This window comes from Propithecus coquereli, unplaced genomic scaffold (assembly GCF_000956105.1).
Source record: "Propithecus coquereli isolate 6110/MARCELLA unplaced genomic scaffold, Pcoq_1.0 Scaffold13, whole genome shotgun sequence".
NCBI classification, from domain to species: domain Eukaryota; kingdom Metazoa; phylum Chordata; class Mammalia; order Primates; family Indriidae; genus Propithecus; species Propithecus coquereli.
In genome coordinates this window covers 543894-559927 of record NW_012137191.1, presented here as the reverse complement: position 1 = coordinate 559927, position 16034 = coordinate 543894, and the positions used below count along the sequence as shown (strand labels likewise).

General features: G+C 60.2%; 1 protein-coding gene across 2 annotated transcripts in view; it reads right to left on the bottom strand.

Annotated features, from left to right (window-relative positions):
- Positions 1-555: 555 nt before the first annotated feature.
- COL2A1 (collagen, type II, alpha 1) overlaps positions 556-16034 on the bottom strand; it is a 30719-nt gene continuing 15240 nt past the window's right edge. For both annotated transcript variants that reach the window (XM_012638476.1, XM_012638478.1), the window contains 36 exons: positions 14761-14859; positions 14414-14458; positions 14222-14320; positions 13977-14030; positions 13474-13581; positions 13008-13061; positions 12818-12916; positions 12610-12663; positions 12051-12149; positions 11651-11704; positions 11174-11227; positions 10785-10838; positions 10520-10573; positions 10244-10288; positions 9961-10059; positions 9633-9740; positions 9246-9299; positions 8917-8970; positions 8525-8578; positions 8184-8237; positions 7798-7905; positions 7217-7270; positions 6752-6805; positions 6169-6330; positions 5866-5973; positions 5546-5653; positions 5126-5179; positions 4847-4954; positions 4568-4621; positions 4302-4409; positions 3997-4050; positions 3461-3568; positions 2842-3130; positions 2199-2386; positions 1626-1868; positions 556-1137 (listed from right to left, as the gene is read on the bottom strand). In XM_012638476.1, the coding sequence (XP_012493930.1) occupies positions 991-1137; positions 1626-1868; positions 2199-2386; positions 2842-3130; positions 3461-3568; positions 3997-4050; positions 4302-4409; positions 4568-4621; positions 4847-4954; positions 5126-5179; positions 5546-5653; positions 5866-5973; positions 6169-6330; positions 6752-6805; positions 7217-7270; positions 7798-7905; positions 8184-8237; positions 8525-8578; positions 8917-8970; positions 9246-9299; positions 9633-9740; positions 9961-10059; positions 10244-10288; positions 10520-10573; positions 10785-10838; positions 11174-11227; positions 11651-11704; positions 12051-12149; positions 12610-12663; positions 12818-12916; positions 13008-13061; positions 13474-13581; positions 13977-14030; positions 14222-14320; positions 14414-14458; positions 14761-14859 (3342 nt within the window). In that variant the 3' untranslated portion in view covers positions 556-990. The remainder of the gene's footprint in view (positions 1138-1625; positions 1869-2198; positions 2387-2841; positions 3131-3460; positions 3569-3996; positions 4051-4301; positions 4410-4567; positions 4622-4846; positions 4955-5125; positions 5180-5545; positions 5654-5865; positions 5974-6168; positions 6331-6751; positions 6806-7216; positions 7271-7797; positions 7906-8183; positions 8238-8524; positions 8579-8916; positions 8971-9245; positions 9300-9632; positions 9741-9960; positions 10060-10243; positions 10289-10519; positions 10574-10784; positions 10839-11173; positions 11228-11650; positions 11705-12050; positions 12150-12609; positions 12664-12817; positions 12917-13007; positions 13062-13473; positions 13582-13976; positions 14031-14221; positions 14321-14413; positions 14459-14760; positions 14860-16034) is intronic.

The following is a 16034-nucleotide window of genomic DNA, read 5'->3' as shown; positions in this document are numbered from 1 at the left end:
GAGGAAGATGGCAGGTGGGGAACACAGCTACCTCTCCTTGACCTAAAAGTCTTGTAGAAAGGCAAAATAAATAGATGGCCTAGCTTGATCGTGTGCACTTATCACGGGCTCAGCAGGACTTGCTGCCCTGCTCCTCTCCCCTTTTCCACCCCCCATTCCTGGGAACATCTCCTACCTCGCCCATCCAGCAGGATGTGACTCACATGCAGCCCTACCCCCTAGGGCTGGCAGGGCATCTTGCTTCCCGCACGAATCTGCTGCAAAGCCGTGTTCAGCGTCTGCTCTCAAGAGCAAGGCCATTGCTGTGGCGGGCCTCCCATCCCTAATCCTGGTCTCTGGCCCCTGTTCACCACTGGGTTCTACACAGTGCCAAGGTTTACCATAGAGAAAAGTTTGCGTTTGTGTGAAAGTGCTAACCCGGGCAGTGTGGCTTCGGCGACCTCCCTCTGGGTTGGCAAGCCAACAGAAGAAGGCCTTAGGACTGCCGTTTGGTTATGCCTACAGGACCAAGCGCTGATGGACAATAGACTAAAGAACAAAGCACACATCAATATATACTTTCCAATAATTTTTTTGTTTTTAATATCAATTGATGTTTTAAAAAATACAGAGGTGTTTGACACAGAATAGCACCATTGTGTAGGACACACAGTTCCTGCGCCCGGCACCTGAAGGGGGTCTTCTTGCCTGGGCTGGGGGCAGTCACTCGGGGCGTTTGACTCACACCAGTTAGTTTCCTGTCTCTGCCTTGACCCAAGGGTCTTACAGGAAGACAATAAATAAATAGAACACCGAGATTTTATTTTGCAGTCTGCCCAGTTCAGGTCTCTTAGAAAGAGAGGGGAGAAAAGTCCAAACTGTGAGAGGGTGGGATGAATGGACATCAGGTCAGGTCAGCCATTCAGTGCAGAGTCCTAGAGTGACTGGAATTGGAAAGCACTTGGGTCCTTTGGGTTTGCGACCGATTGTGTTGTCTCTGGGTTCGGGTTTTTACAAGAAGCAGGCTGGCCCTATGTCCACACCAAATTCCTGCTCAGGTCCTCCTATGTCCATGGGTGCAATGTCAATGATGGGGAGGCGTGAGGTCTTCTGTGTCCGGTACTCGATAACAGTCTTGTCCCACTTACCGGTGTGTTTCTACGGGAGGAAGGGAGCAGACCCTGGTCAGTTGATGCCTTGCAATCCAGTGCCAGCTGCCCAGGACCCCAAAACTGAGCAAGCTGATGAGCATCATAGCCCACAAAGTATGAGCCAAACACAGGGGCTCTCTAGACCCCTCTCTCTTCTTGGCTTGCCAGAACCCTCTGTGCGTCAACTCCTACGCTGGGCAGCACAGCCCTCCTACCATCCTGCACTTCCCTCCTCCCCACTCCCTGCACTGGGCTTCCCACCTGTGCCCCCTCTTCACTCTGCTCATACACATCCCATGAACACTTCTGTAAGAGTCACTGGGCACACTCCTGTTTCCCCTGAGCCAGAGGAGTGAGAAGATAGAACAATATGTCCCTCTCCCTCGCCTGTCACTCAGCTTGTCTTCTTTAGGTAACTCCCCAAACTCAGGCCTCTGATGATCCTGTCACGTAGGACCTGACACCTGCTGCAGGCCAGTCCTCAGCCCCACTCACCGTGCAGCCATCCTTCAGGGTCGTGTATGTGAACCTGCTGTTGCCCTCTGCCCGGATCTCTACGTCGTTGGAGCCCTGGATGAGCAGGGCCTTCTTGAGGTTGCCAGCTACTTCATCCAGGTAGGCAATGCTGTTCTTGCAGTGGTAGGTGATGTTCTGGGAGCCCTCTGTGGACAGCAGGCGTAGGAAGGTCATCTGGACGTTGGCAGTGTTGGGAGCCAGGTTGTCATCTCCATAGCTGAACTGTTGGGCACAGAGCAGGGGGGTGAGGCCTGGGAGCCAGCATCCGATGGGACCAGGGGCTGTGAGGCTGCCAGATGTTCAGGGTTCAGAGAAGCTGAGCAGTGCTAGGGCAGCGAGGAGCTGAGGGGACATTTTTGTTTCCAGGGAGCAGGGCAAGCTCAGAGGACCTCTTTTTCCACCTCTAAATGGGAAAAAAATACTCTTCTTCCTCTTTCCTTCCTCTCAAGCCCAAAAGAGAACTGAAGGAGAATGTGGGGACTGTGCTAGAAACTTCCAGGGAGAAAGAAGAGTTGAGGAGCTGCCCCTAGCCCCAGGCACGCAGGCACTCACGTGGAAGCCCCCGTTGATGGTCTCCCCAAACCAGATGTGTTTCTTCTCCTTGCTCTTGCTGCTCCACCAGTTCTTCTTGGGCACGCTCGCAGGGTTGGGGTAGACGCAGGTCTCGCCAGTCTCCATGTTGCAGAAAACCTTCATGGCGTCCAAGGTGCAACCCTGGTTGGGGTCAATCCAGTAGTCTCCTGCAACGGGGAGAGGCAGCACCCCACAGGGCTCAGATAGGCACAGACACCAATGACTGAGGGGGCCAGACCCAACTGGGAGGGACGGAAAGGCCTACAGGGAGACCAGAGAGAGGACTGGGGTGGCCTGAAGGGAGGACACAGGGGCAGGGAGGTCTGGATGGGCAAAGTCCAGTCCTATGGAAGGGCACAGGCAAAGAGGGCAGGAGCAATGCCCAGCTGGTGGATGGGATCTACCTTGAGGTCACCTCTGCCAGGGAGCCATGGTAGGACAGGTGCCTAGCTGCAGGTTCTCTGCTGTGAAATGGGCAGGGTGGGGGCAACCCTCTGCCAGAACCTTCCAGGCCCAGCTCTGCCCTGCACTAAGGGGCGTCTCCTCCCTTGCAGTGGAGGTGGCCACGCCCGGGAGGCTGACCCTGCTCTCCAGGGCAAGGGATCCTGTCCTCCAAACTCACCGCTCTTCCATTCAGGGTGGCAGAGTTTCAGGTCCCGGCAGGTGCGTGCAGGGTTCTTGCGGGAGCCCTCAGGGCTGCGGATGCTCTCGATCTGGTTGTTGAGGGACTTGAGTGTGGCATCCACCTCGGCATCATGCTGTCTCAGGGAGCCGGCTGCCTGGTCAGCCCGCATGTACTGCAGGGGGTCAGGGCCCTTCTCTCTCTGGCCTAGGCCAGCAAAGGCGGACATGTCAATGCCAGGGCCAGGGGGACCTGGAGGGCCAGGGGGTCCAGGAGTCCCAGGAGGACCCTGCAACAGGAAACAGAGATCAGCCAGGAACTGTGGGAAGGCGCCCCTCCGTGTCCCTCCCCATCTGCTAGAGTACACTAGAGTGTCCTCTTCCCAGTCCCGTGGGTGGGGCAGGGGCCAAGGAACCCACAGCGCCATCCCATTTCTTTCTGAGTCCCTCTCTTCTGTCTCCCAGCACGGTCATGGGCCTGTGACTTCTGAGGAGACCACAGGGTAAAGGATGCCATCACCATTAGCTGCAGGCCGACACCCCAAAAGACACCCTGCGCACCAGGCAGCTCAGGCCTCAGGGGACAGCTCAGACAGCAGGGAAGGAGTCAGGACACTTACAGCGGGGCCTGTTTCGCCTGAACGTCCACGGGGACCAGGAGGCCCGATGGGGCCAGGGATTCCATTAGCACCATCTTTGCCGGAGGGGCCAACGGGGCCGGGAGGACCCTGCAGGCAGGAAAGAGAGAAGAGAGTGTGAGAAACGAGCGGTCCTCACAGCAAAGGCTGGGGAGCAGCTAGGGCTGGTGAGGTGGCCGTCCTGACCACACCAGCCACTCTGCTCGCAGTTCCTCACACTGCTCAGCCACGGAACCCCAAGTTGGTCTCTGTATGGCCACGAGCCAGCAGGACAGTGCCATGGCTCTCCTATCCTCCTAAGCTCCTCTCTGTAAAATCCTGTTACCAGCTGCTCTCACATTCATCTATGGCACTATGACCTCAGGTGCTTTTCTGGCCATAGGGACGCTGTGCAGCCCCACCCCCGCAGCTGATGAGGACCCCTGAGCCCAAGGCTTCCCCAGAAGCAGCAGTGTTCCCTCCACCATGGGAACACCTGGCTGGCACCCTGGGCCACCCCTCCCCTCCGTCTCACTTACTCTAGGCCCAGAAGGACCAGCAGGACCAGAAGCACCTTGGTCCCCAGAAGGACCCTGTGTAGAAGGAAGAGGCAAAGAGCAGCGGTCAGCACAGACAGACATGAATGCACACATATATCCTGGGGGTTGGGGGGCAGCCGTATGTCCCACCCAAGTTCCCTTTCCACTTCCTCTTCCCTCTAGCCCTGAAGAAGTCTTGGAAGTATCTTAGGGTGATCCCAAGCTGTGTTAGCATCATGGGGAACTCAAGTGGGCTCTGAGGGGCAGGAGGCCTTGGGAAGCCCCGCGCAGGCAACAACACTCACAGGAGGGCCAGGCAGGCCCTGCAGGCCAGTGAAGCCACGATGTCCCTTCAGGCCCCTCTCGCCAGGTTCTCCAGACTCTCCTTTGTCTCCACGGGGGCCTTGAGGGCCCTGGGAACAAGACAGGCATGAATTGGGTGAGGTCAGGTCAGGGCCAGGACAGGAGCCCTCTGTGTGCCCCACCCAAGCTGGGTGGGCAGGGTCCCCGCTGCCCTCCCCTCCAAGCCTGCCTCTGCGGGGCACCCAGCGCAGGACTCTCAGATACTCACTGGGAGTCCCCGGGCTCCAGCTGGTCCTGAGGGTCCCATGGGGCCTTGTGCACCCTGTGAGGAGAGAGTGAGAACAGCGTCAGAGCGAAGCTAGGACAGGATGACTCTTCTACATCTGCTCCAGGCTGGGCACTGAGTCTGCCACCCGGATGGCCCAGAGACCGCCGGACCCAGGGATGGCCTCCGTCCCTCATGCAGGGGAGGGCGGTCCTGGAAATGCTCTCTGCTCACTCAGCCACCCTCCTCACCACCGGCTTTTACCGAGTGAAGGATACTCACAGATTCTCCTCTGTCTCCCTGTTTGCCAGTTGGGCCGGCAGGGCCAGGAGAGCCAGGGGGCCCAGGGGCTCCGGGAGCACCCACAGCACCAGTCTCACCACGATCACCCTGTCAGGAGAGGTCTCAGGCTCAGAGAAGATGTTCCAGAAGAGGCAAGGACAGAAGGTCCTTCCAGATGGAGATGAGACTCTGATTCCAACCTGCCACCCCAGCTGACCTGTTAGGCCAGAGGCAACGTCCTCCCCATCCCACCACATGCAGGGACACCCAGGCGCTCACCTTGACTCCAGCTGCTCCATCTCTGCCAGGGGGACCATCTGCACCGGGGCTTCCCTGGGCAAAGGAACAGAAATATGATCAGAGCTTCTCCCTGGCCCTGTCTCCCACGCTGCTACCCTGTCTTCCCCTCAGAAGCCCAGGCCTATTCTCTTCTGCCCACTGACACTTTGGAACCAAAGCTTCCTCGCTGAGCTTCTGTCACCCTTCCTCCCTGTGCACCCAGCTCTCCGTCTCTGTGCCCGTCTCTCTCCCCCACAACCTTCCTGTTGCACACAGACCCTTGGGCCTACCAGCCGCCCCTGCCAGCCCCTTCTCCAGGGCCCCAGGACATGGCCTGGCTGGCCCTGGAAGAGACACACAAGGCTCCTCTCCCTAGTCCGAACCACCCTGGGCGGGGGTGGGGGTTGTCCCACTGCTCACCTCTCGTCCAGTTTCACCTGCAGGACCAGTCAGGCCAGGAGGACCCACGGGGCCAGGAGGACCTCTGTCTCCAGAAGCACCAGGCGCTCCCTGCTTGCCAGGCTCACCCTGGAGAGACAGACCAGGGCAGTGAGTGCGCACACTAAGCAACCGTGACCAGGGTAGACAGGACCAGTCTGAGAGTGCTGAGCGGGTGGAAGCCCAAAGTGGTGCTGTTTCTGTAGAGGCCACGCCATTGCACCAAGAGCACTGAGCAAAGAGCCTTAGGCCTGAGCCAGGCTTGGCCCAGCTCAGCTGGATGGAGGGCGTCCCACACTCACCGATGGGCCAGGCAGGCCAGGGAATCCTCTCTCTCCACGCTGCCCAGGCAGGCCAACGATGCCCCTCTGACCAGCCAGACCCTGGGGACCTGGAGGACCATCAGCACCCTAAGAGAGGAGGGGTGGGAGATGAGAACCGGCCACAACTCTTCCCACCCTCCCAGAACAGTTCCCTCTGTGCCGCCGCCTCCGCTGTACCCCCACAGCCCTGCTCCCTCCCATGTCGCACTGTGAGCTCAGGAGCCTCTGCCAACTCTGCTCCCGGGGACCTCAGAGGCCAGTGTGGCCTTGTGAGGGACTTACAGAGGGACCATCATCTCCAGGTTCTCCCTTCTCGCCAGGGGGCCCAGCAGGACCTTGGAGGCCAGGGTCACCAGCTCGGCCGGGGGCGCCACTGTCTCCTCGAGCACCTTTGGGACCATCTTTTCCAGAAGGACCAGGAGGACCAGGGGGTCCAGGGTTGCCCTAAAAGGAGCAAATGCAGGAAGTGAGAGCTCATCTCACCCTTCCCTATCCAGGCTGCCAAAGCCACGGTGGCTTCAGGGACAGCACTTTCCCATCTGGGGGCTTCCCTATGTCCCCACACTAGAGCAGCTTCCTCCCAGTCCACCCCTCCATGAGAGCTCTGGGAAGCCAGCTCAGCCCCTCCAGCCCTCCCTGTCTGCTCCCTTTGCTTCCTCCCCTCTGCCCCCAACCCCCATTCCTCAAGCAGCAGCTCCAGCCTGGCTCCTCTGACCCTGGCTCCCAGGGCCATTAGCTACCCCTCCCTGGAGTGGGAATGGGCAGAAGGGAGTGGAGGCTGCCTGGGGCCCTCTGGACCCCCGTTGGGGGCTGGGCCAGACATTCGACCCCTGCCTGTGTCTCCCAAGCCAGGAGCGTCACTTACATTGGAGCCGGGAGGTCCAACGCGGCCAGCAGCTCCAGGGAATCCAGTGGCTCCCTGTGTGAGGAGAGGGGAGCCCCTGAGCACCTCAGACCTTCAGGAGGTTCAAGAATGGAATTGGCAGGGGTGTGGAAAAGGGTGAGGGCTGCAAAGCAGCAAGGGGAGCCAGGGAGGGAGGAAGGGCCCGTCTGACCACAGAATCAGGCGCAGCTGCTCCCCTGCCTCCTACTCCTGCAGAGGGGCACTCAGCACTTCAGGGAGCTGAGTGAGGGGCTGAGCCCAGGGCCAGGGAATCCGGGATCCCTGTGAGCCCAGCAGAGAGAGGCGCCCTCTCTCCACCTGCCTGCGTGATAGACGCGGGCTGGGGCACGAGCAGGAATGAGACAGGAGGAGGCGGGGTGGATTCCAGAGCAGCACCTGCTGCGGGTGCTTTGTGAGAGGGGTGGGGGTGCAAGGGGCCTCACTCACCGGGGGGCCTTGGGCACCGCGGGCTCCTTTAGGACCAGTCACTCCAGTAGGACCCTGGGAAGGAGAGAGGGAGACAGTGAGGCCAGTGGCCCAGAGCAGGTGGTGGGCTTGTTTCTGAGCCCCAGGAATGGACTCCCAGGGCTAGGGTTTCAAAGATGCAGCTTTCTGGGCACTAAAATCCCAGCCTGGAGAAGCCGTCCCAGGCAGGCCTGTCCACTGCCCCCAGCAGGAGACTTGTGTTCTAAGAGAGGCCCGTCAGGCACCACAGAGCCAGTCCAGGGTCTCACCTCCAGGGAAGCTCTTCCTGCCACCCCTTCCCCTTTCCCCAGGAGACCAGCCACTTTGTCCTGGCTACCTGTCATCAATGGAGACCAGCCTGCACTGTGTGTCATCCCCAGCACCCCCGCACCAGCCCACACGCCACCCCAAGACAATGAAAGCTCCTCTGCCGACTGTCAGGTGGCTTGTCTTCCAGGCCTGTGACCCTTCTCTGCCTGTCCGGTCTGCTGGGGCCTCTCCTCCTGCACCCAGTGACCCGTGCCCCCAGGGAACAATTCTCGGGGGACCTCAGCATCACCCACCTGAGGCCCAGGAGCTCCAGAGGGACCCTGAGGACCAGGGGCGCCAGCGTCACCCTTCTGGCCGGCCTCTCCTTGCTCACCCTTGGCACCAGGCTGGCCGTCAGCACCCTGTAGCGGGAAGGAGGGGACAAACGAGTGAGGGCCAAGCCGAATCCTCGAGTTTCTTCCAAAAGAGCCAGAGACTCTGTGAGCGTGTGTGTATCCACCCCGGGCCTGAGAATTGGGTCTAAGACAGGATTGTAGCATTGGTACGGAGGTGTGAAAGGACAGGAGGGGACAGTCCTCTTCCCGCTTCTTTAAATTACATCCTTCCCTCCCCCAGAGGCTCAGTGCGCTCAGGGGCTGGATGTGGCTGGACTGGGAGGGAGGCAGCCAGAGATACTCACGGGAGGGCCGGCGAATCCAGCTGGGCCGGGGGGTCCAGTCTCCCCACGTTCACCCTGTGAGAGAAGGGGCCAGGCAGAAGTCAGGGCCTGCTGCTGCTTCTGCTCCTTCCTGAGAACCCAGAGCCCCCCAGGCCCACCCAGCCTCATGCTGCCAGAGAGGAGGCATCTCAAAGTAGCCTTCATGCTACACAAAGGGTCCCAGGTGGGAAAGCCTCTCCTGGTCAGGCCCAGTCAACCCACAGGCCTCGCCCTGGCCATGTCCTCCCACCTCTCCTCCCACCCCTAGGCCCAGAGGGCGGGCAGGAGCAAGGCCACGGGCAGGACAGACACTCGACACTCACTGGGGCGCCTCGAGCACCAGCACTTCCCGCAGGACCAGGGGGTCCAACTTCTCCCTAAAACAGTGAAGGGAAGAGCCATGGATGAGGATGGGGGTCAGAGTAGGGAGGTCACAGTGCGTCCAGAAGCCCTGCCACTGGGGGCCCAGGCCCCACCCCCACGCCCGTGTTCCCCATCTCAGCCCACACCGCACCCTCTCGAAGGTCTCTGCTGAACGCACTCTTGCGCCCAGTGTAGCTGCTCCACCCGACAGGGCACATGGCCAGTGACCTCATTCTAAGGAGTCTTGGCAACCCCCAGTGGGCAGGAGGGTGACAGCTGATGAGTCTGGTGGGTGTCGAGAAGGGGCACAACGGGGATGTGAGGCAGAGAGAGGAACGGAGCTGCGACTCACCTTCTCACCATTGGCACCAGCCGGGCCGGGGGGCCCAATGGGACCAGTCAGACCCTGGGGGAGAATGTGGAGGTGAGGGAGGCAGGGGCCAGGCAGGGACCCCAGGGGCCCACACCCAGCGCACCACACCGGGCGCTCCTCCCCTGGCCCCCAGAGCCTCCTCTGGCCCCAGTTTGACAGGGAAGTCCCCACAGCTGCCCCCACAGGACCGGGGACCCCACTCACACACTGCCCAGCCCGCTTCCCTGAGCGCAAGGCTAGAGACCCACAGGGAACCCTGCATGCGCTCCCACCCCGATCCTAGGGGTCCTGCACCAGCATTCACTTACACGTCCACCGTCCTTTCCGGGGGCTCCTTCCGGGCCTTTCTCACCAACATCACCCTGGGAAAAGACAAAACCAGTCGTCTCAGGGGGGCACTCCAGGACCACTAGGCCACTCAGTCCCACCCTGGCTGGGGCTCCAGGGATGGCTGGAACCCTGCCCAAGAAGGATTTGCTGTGGTCTCAGGGTGGACGACAAGGAGTAACAGGAGTGAGATGAAGGCCCAGGGGAGAGGATGTCACTAAAAGGCAGAGAGCTTTGAGAGGGGGTCTCCAGGTTCGCTAAGTGGGACCCTCATCCCCAGGCACCACGAGGGAGAGGGTGGGAGCCGAGGGGCAGGGGTGTGACACAGTCGCAGCCTTGGTGAGTGGTATGCTAGACCCAGTACTTACCCTGTCTCCCTTGGGCCCAGCGATACCAGCTGCTCCCCTCTCGCCGGGCATCCCCTGAAGACCTGGAGGACCCTGAGCCCCAGGGGGCCCAGCTGGGCCAGATGCACCCTGGAGTGGGGGGCAATAAGGAGTCTGTGGGGGGCAGACCTTCCCCAGGACCCCAAACTCCTCTTTCCTCTCCTTCCTCCTGCCCAGACCTGCTTTCCGGCTCTATCTTCCACTTCTCCCTCCTGGTCTTCGTTCCTCCCGAGCCCCCTCCCCTTCTCTCCCCACTCAGTGAGTCTCCCAGGGCTGCCCACAAGACCCTGCAAGACTCGGCCTCACTTACTTTGGGACCGTCAGTGCCTGGAGTGCCAGGGAGGCCGCGGGGACCCTGGAGGCCCTGGGCACCGGGAGAGCCGCGTTCACCTGGGAAGCCTCGTTCACCCTGTGACAGACAGCAAGGAGCAATGAGGGAAGAGCAGTGGGGGAGAAGGCCCAGGGAGAAGCAGGGGGGTGCGGAGGAGAGGGGAACCTGGGAAAGACTGTGGTGCTGAGAGGCTCTGGCAGAGCCACACGGGAAGAGGACGGGCCCAAGGAGATCACCCAGCGATGGTTGACGGGACACTCACCCTGGGACCCACGAGGCCGGGGGCTCCAGCTTCACCAGGAACACCCTGCAGAACAAAGGAGGATGTTGAGAGAGCGAAGGCATCATGTCCCAGACCCCCGAACATCCCTCCCATGGGGGCCGCTGAGCTCAGACTGTGTCATCTGGTGGGAGTTGGGACGTGGGTCTGGGACACTCCCAGACCTCACAGGGCTCCTCATGCCCTCTTGCCCTTGCCTCAGCAGCATAAGAAGAGACCATGTAAACAGGTTGCAGGTTCAAAGAGCCCCATGCTCACCTGGTCACCTGGTTTTCCACCTTCACCTGGGGGACCAGGAGGGCCAGGAAGTCCCTAGAAGCCAAAGTGACAAGCATTAACAAAAGAATGAGTTTGCTGTCCCAGCCCTGCAGGGTGGCACGGCACAGGGCAGACCTGGAGAGGAAGCAGCCATAGGACTTAGGGGCAGGGAAGCCTCAAACCCCGAGAGAGGGGCGGGGCCCCCGCCCACAGAGCCTGCTGCTGCCCCAGACAGCCCAGGCCAGAACCTGGTCCAGCCACCTACCTGGAACCCAGATGGCCCAGGAGCACCCTGCTCGCCTCGTTCACCAGCAGGTCCCTGCAGAGGAAAAGAGAAGGAGAGCTGAGCCAGTGCTCCGGAGAACGTGAGAGCCACAGCTAGCCCAGGGGAGGGTCAGCAGGGTGGGCAGGATGGGGGCCTTCCTACACTGCCCAGCTCCTGTGTGTGCATGTGCCTCGCTGCTCTCCCATCAACAACCCAACTCCTCACCGCCAGAGCAGGTCCGCACTGCCTCCCGGGATGCCCTGCCACAGCTCAGGGTGGGTCTGGGGGGCCTGGCTCAGCTCCATTATTGGATGGGCTCATAGTCACCCTGCCATCACCCCACTAAGCCCTGCCACAGGGCCCCCTGGAGAGGCTGGGCAGGTACTTACAGCAGGGCCGGGGGGTCCTGCAGCACCGGTCTCACCATCCTTGCCAGGAAGACCCTAGAGGGAAGGGAAAAGATGATGCGATGACTTATGCTTTGCTTCATTCAGTTCTATAGTAGCCCCAGGACTGCATAGAGGCACTTTTGGGCCCAAGGTCTTCTGACCTCCACCATTCTCCAACTGAACTCCATTTCCATACCCTCCCCTCCCTTCCTTCCCTGGCCCGCCTTTTCTCTGTCTTTCTCTGCAGCCTTTTCTCCGTCTTTCTCCGCACAGATGCCTCCTCCATCTCCCTGGCCTGCTGACGAAGCGCAGCCAGAAGTCTATGTGGATCCCACAGGGCCCGGCCAGCATGGGGCTCAGCCACAGGGATCCATATCACTAACAGGAACCCCAGGACCACGCCACAGGAGGCCACGCCCCGTCCCCTCCCAGGTGTCCAGCCAACACCAGGCACAGGCAGTGGGGAGAGGCACTTACTCTCAGACCAGGAGCACCGGGAAGTCCCTTCTCACCAGCTTTGCCAGGCTCGCCCTGCAGGAGAGAGAGTGCGGGCCCTGAGCGGAGGCCTGGCAGGGAGGGGGCAGGGCCGGCTGGGGAGACTGGGGCTTGGGCCACACCCTTCTCTTGTGTTCAGAGGCATTAATGGCAGCGGGACCACCGGGCACTGCCCCTTGGAACAATGTCATGGCTGCAATGTCCTGAGGCTCTGCGGGGCCCTGGGTTCCCCCAGATCACATGCGCTCCTGCCCATGGCACAGGGATCCCACTCATCACTGTCCCTGGATTAACCCCACTCAGCATCCAGCCCTTTCCCCAAGGGGGCAGGAAGGCAGGTAGCACCACATGGGAGGAAACAGAAGAGCAAATTATTACTTACATTGGCACCTTTGGGACCAGGGAAACCCATGACACCAGGCTGCCCACGAGCCCCCTGAGGACCTGGAGGTCCAGGGCGACCATCTTCACCAGGGGCTCCCTGAAAGAGAGGACGCGTTCTCAGACCACAGACACTCTGACAGCATTCGTCCATCCAACATCTACTAAGTGCCTGCTGTGTGGCTGGCACAGGACTAGGTGCTGGCCACACGCATGCAGCATCTAGGATTGACCACAGTTGCGACCAGCAGCCCACAGCACACACAGGCCCATCTGTCACAAGGCACTGCTGAGCTCAGAAGTCTGCCCCTGAAAGTGCACACTAGACATTGCCATCCCCGCCAAGGAAAAACCATAATGCATAGAGGAGTGGCATTTCCAGAGCTCACAGCTACTACACAGGCCACTCCTGGCCCCAGAACCTACCGTCTCTCCCCTGCCCAATTCTCCGAATTCACAGCACTCCAGGCTGCCCCACCCAAGCTCCCATCACTCCCCACAAAACTGCCTCCCCCAGGATATCCCCTACCTTCCCAACAACCCCAGGATGGTGGACTTACAGAAGGGCCAACTTTGCCTTGAGGACCAGCATCACCAGGGCGACCAGTGAGACCCTTTGTTTAAGAAAGAGAAGAGAGTGGCGTCAGGGGCAGGCCCCAGGACTTCCCAATCCTGGCAGCACAGGGCTGGAGGGAGCAGGTGGGAAGGGCATGAGGGTCTGCTCAGAGTCTGAAGCCAAGGGCAACAGCAAGCAGCTCTGCTACTTACCCGGGCTCCAGGAAGGCCAGGTTCTCCGGGACGGCCAGGGTCACCATTGGCTCCCTTGGGACCAGCAAGGCCACTGGGCCCTCGCTCTCCGGGGGCTCCCTACACAAGAAGAGACAGGGAGTCAGCAGGGTGCCATGTGATCAGTGATGCATGTGCAGGGAGGGCCCTCAGCCCCTCTTTCCCCACTCACCTTGGGACCTGCCAGACCATCCTGACCTGGGAAGCCACGGTTGCCAGGAGCACCCTAGGAAGAAGTGGGAGGAGAGGCAATAAGTGAGAATGGCCACTAACCCGATGGCAGCTGGAGAGAGCCCAGCCAGGCTCCAGGGGGGTCCCTCCCATCAACCCCTCAACCCAGCAACCACAATCTCTGGGGAGCAGTAGCTGTGGCCTGCGGGATTCTTGGAAAGATCTTCCTGGATTCTGAGAGGATAGCCTCTTGAGCCTGTCCCCACCTTTTTGGGAGGAGCTCAAACTGTTTTGTGTCACCCTGGGGGCTGGGGGACACAACTAAGGATGAGGGATCCCTGTCCCCATGGTGGTAGGTGGAGGAAAGAGGAGTGTGATGTCTAGAAAAGTCATGAGGCTTCGCAAGGACTTGACTTCCATCTCGAAGGCACAGCACCAGTGGGACTGGGGGCTCCCGGTTCACTTACTCTTTCTCCAGGGGGACCAACGGGCCCAGCACCACCAGGCTCTCCACGGGCACCTCTTTTGCCTTCTTCACCAGCAGGACCAGGGGCTCCCTGGGGGCCAGCAGGGCCCTGAGGACCAACACAGAAGAGAAACAGGGTGAGTCTTCACCTGGCGCTGGGGCAAGCCCTGACCCGGAGTATGGAGAAAGTGGCCCTGGCAATTGCTTCGGGGCTGGGGGACTTGGGGAAGAGAGGCCATGAGGATCAGCCATGGAAGAACAGAAGTAGCCCCACAGGAAGAGAGAGGATGTCAAGTTCAAACTGTTCAAACTGATTAAGCCAAAGATGAGACCTGAAGCTACAGCAGGGTCTTCTCAGCCCTGTTAAGTCCCCTTCTCTGGGACCAACCTGAGAGGACCCAGACTGGGGGATGGGCCCCGAGGAGGTGGGCAGTGGGGCGGGGGAATGCTCCGCGCCCCATGTGGCAGCAGCAGGGAAGATGGCAGCTTGTGGCAGATACTCACAGGTTCTCCCTTGGGTCCCTGTTCACCTTTGAAGCCAGCAATACCAGGTTCACCCTTAACAGAAGAGAGAGGCAGGTCCTCACACAGGTTCTCTCCACAGAGCCTGCCCCACCTCCAGGACCCCTGTTCAAGGTGCCCCTGGATGGACACTGGTTGAGGCAAGGTGGGAAAATGTGGGAAGGAGGGGCGATGGCATTTGACTCCAGGGATGGCAGTGGGACTTAGGGGTCACATCAGGCTCTTACCGTCTGACCTTTCGGGCCCAGAGGACCAGTTGCACCTTGAGGGCCAGGAGGACCACGGGGTCCAGGGAAACCAGGAGCACCAGCAATCCCAGGAGCGCCCTGTCAGCGTGAACAGAAGAGAGGAGCGTCAGGAGAGAGGCTGAGGCAGGACTGAGCCCGCGTGGAGGAACGAAGTCCAGCGGTAACACTCACAGCAGATCCTTTGGCTCCAGGAATTCCATCAGTTCCAGGGTTACCCTGAAAAAGGAGATAGTGTCATTGTAAACTAAACAGCAGAGAATGAGCCCCAAACACCTCCCAGCCCTCCTGGGTCCAGGTCCAGGGACTGGGGCAGGCGCTGTCCATTTCAGGGACGTACCTACTGCATGTTTCCAGGGAAGACTTTGGGTGGGGGGACATACGTCTACACCAGGGGACAGGCATTGGGTCTAACAAAGGTTTGGTGATTGGGGCCCATGCCCCTCAGAGTGAAGCACAGAATCAACAGTGCCAAGGCCACAGACCCCAGGCCCCCCAGGCCAAAGAGAAGCTGCACTTACAGAGGCACCAGCGGGCCCAGGGGACCCAGGAGTACCAGGTTCACCACGAGGACCTTGAGCGCCTTCAGGACCACGGGCACCAGTGGGGCCAGCTTCACCCTGGCAAGAGGCAGGGAGGATGACATGAAGAGAAGAGGGGGACACAGACCTCTAGGGGGATGGCAACAGTTCAGGGCCAGCTGCGTGCACGGCACCCGAGAGTTGAATTACGCATGTGCTCCCACCCTTGCACACTAGCATGTGTGTTCACACGTGTGTTCACATACAGGTCACATTTTTGTTTTTGTCCCTATTTGGCTAAGCTGATGACTTGATGACTGCCATGCCATCCTTCTCCACCCCACCGCACCCCTTCTCGCCTCTACACTGTAAACCTCCACAGGCAACGGCACAGTTAGGTGCTCTAGCAATGGGCGGCTTGAAGGTTCCGCCAGCGCCCATCAGAAAGGCGTGGGCTGGGGACCCTGCCATCCTGGCACCATGGGATGACGAACATATGCCCCTCTCTCCCCACCCCTCCTGTGTTTCCATTTTATTGAGGAACTGAGGCCCCAGGGGTGAGCTTGGGGTCACCTGGCCTGCTGCTTCCCTGAGCATCTCGGCTCAGAGCACCCTGCACCCTCCCTGCCCATCTGGCTGTCGGGTGCACAGGGACACCCCAGGCTCTGGCCCCAGCTTGCTGGAAACGAGCTGGGAAGCCAGGGAAAAAGCGTGCTGTTTTTCCCTGCTCCACTGCAGGCCAGTCCCCTCTGGGGGCCTCCAGCAGCCCCCTCCCCACAAACGGCCTCTGCTTTTACTTTCATGTTTTCCTGAAAGTTATAATTCTTTGGACGGCAGAGTCCCCAGGGAAGGCTGCTGACCTGGAGAGAGGGCAGAGCCTGCTCAGGTTTCTTCTCAGACATTCTTGCTTCACTTTTGTAGTTATTATTTTCTAGAGGTCAGGCCCCCTCACCTTCTGCTGTCCCTCTTCACAATGGGTCTCCTTCACCCGGCTCCACAGGCCTCAGACACTGTCTGGTTGCCATGGAAACCCCCAGGAGGGGAAAAGCAACCTGATGCCAGTGACACACGGAGGCTCCGTATTCATTCCCAGGGACGTCCACACTGGAATCCCTCCTGGGCCACAGGGGCCTGTCCCTGAACTGGCTGGCCTCCCACTGGCCTCTAGCAATCCTCCGAAGGACTCCATTAACTCAGCTCAGGAGGGCCAGGCACCAGGGTGAGGCAGACCCTGGAGGGGAGGGAAGCTGGGAGCTGGCTCCTTGCCCGTGCAT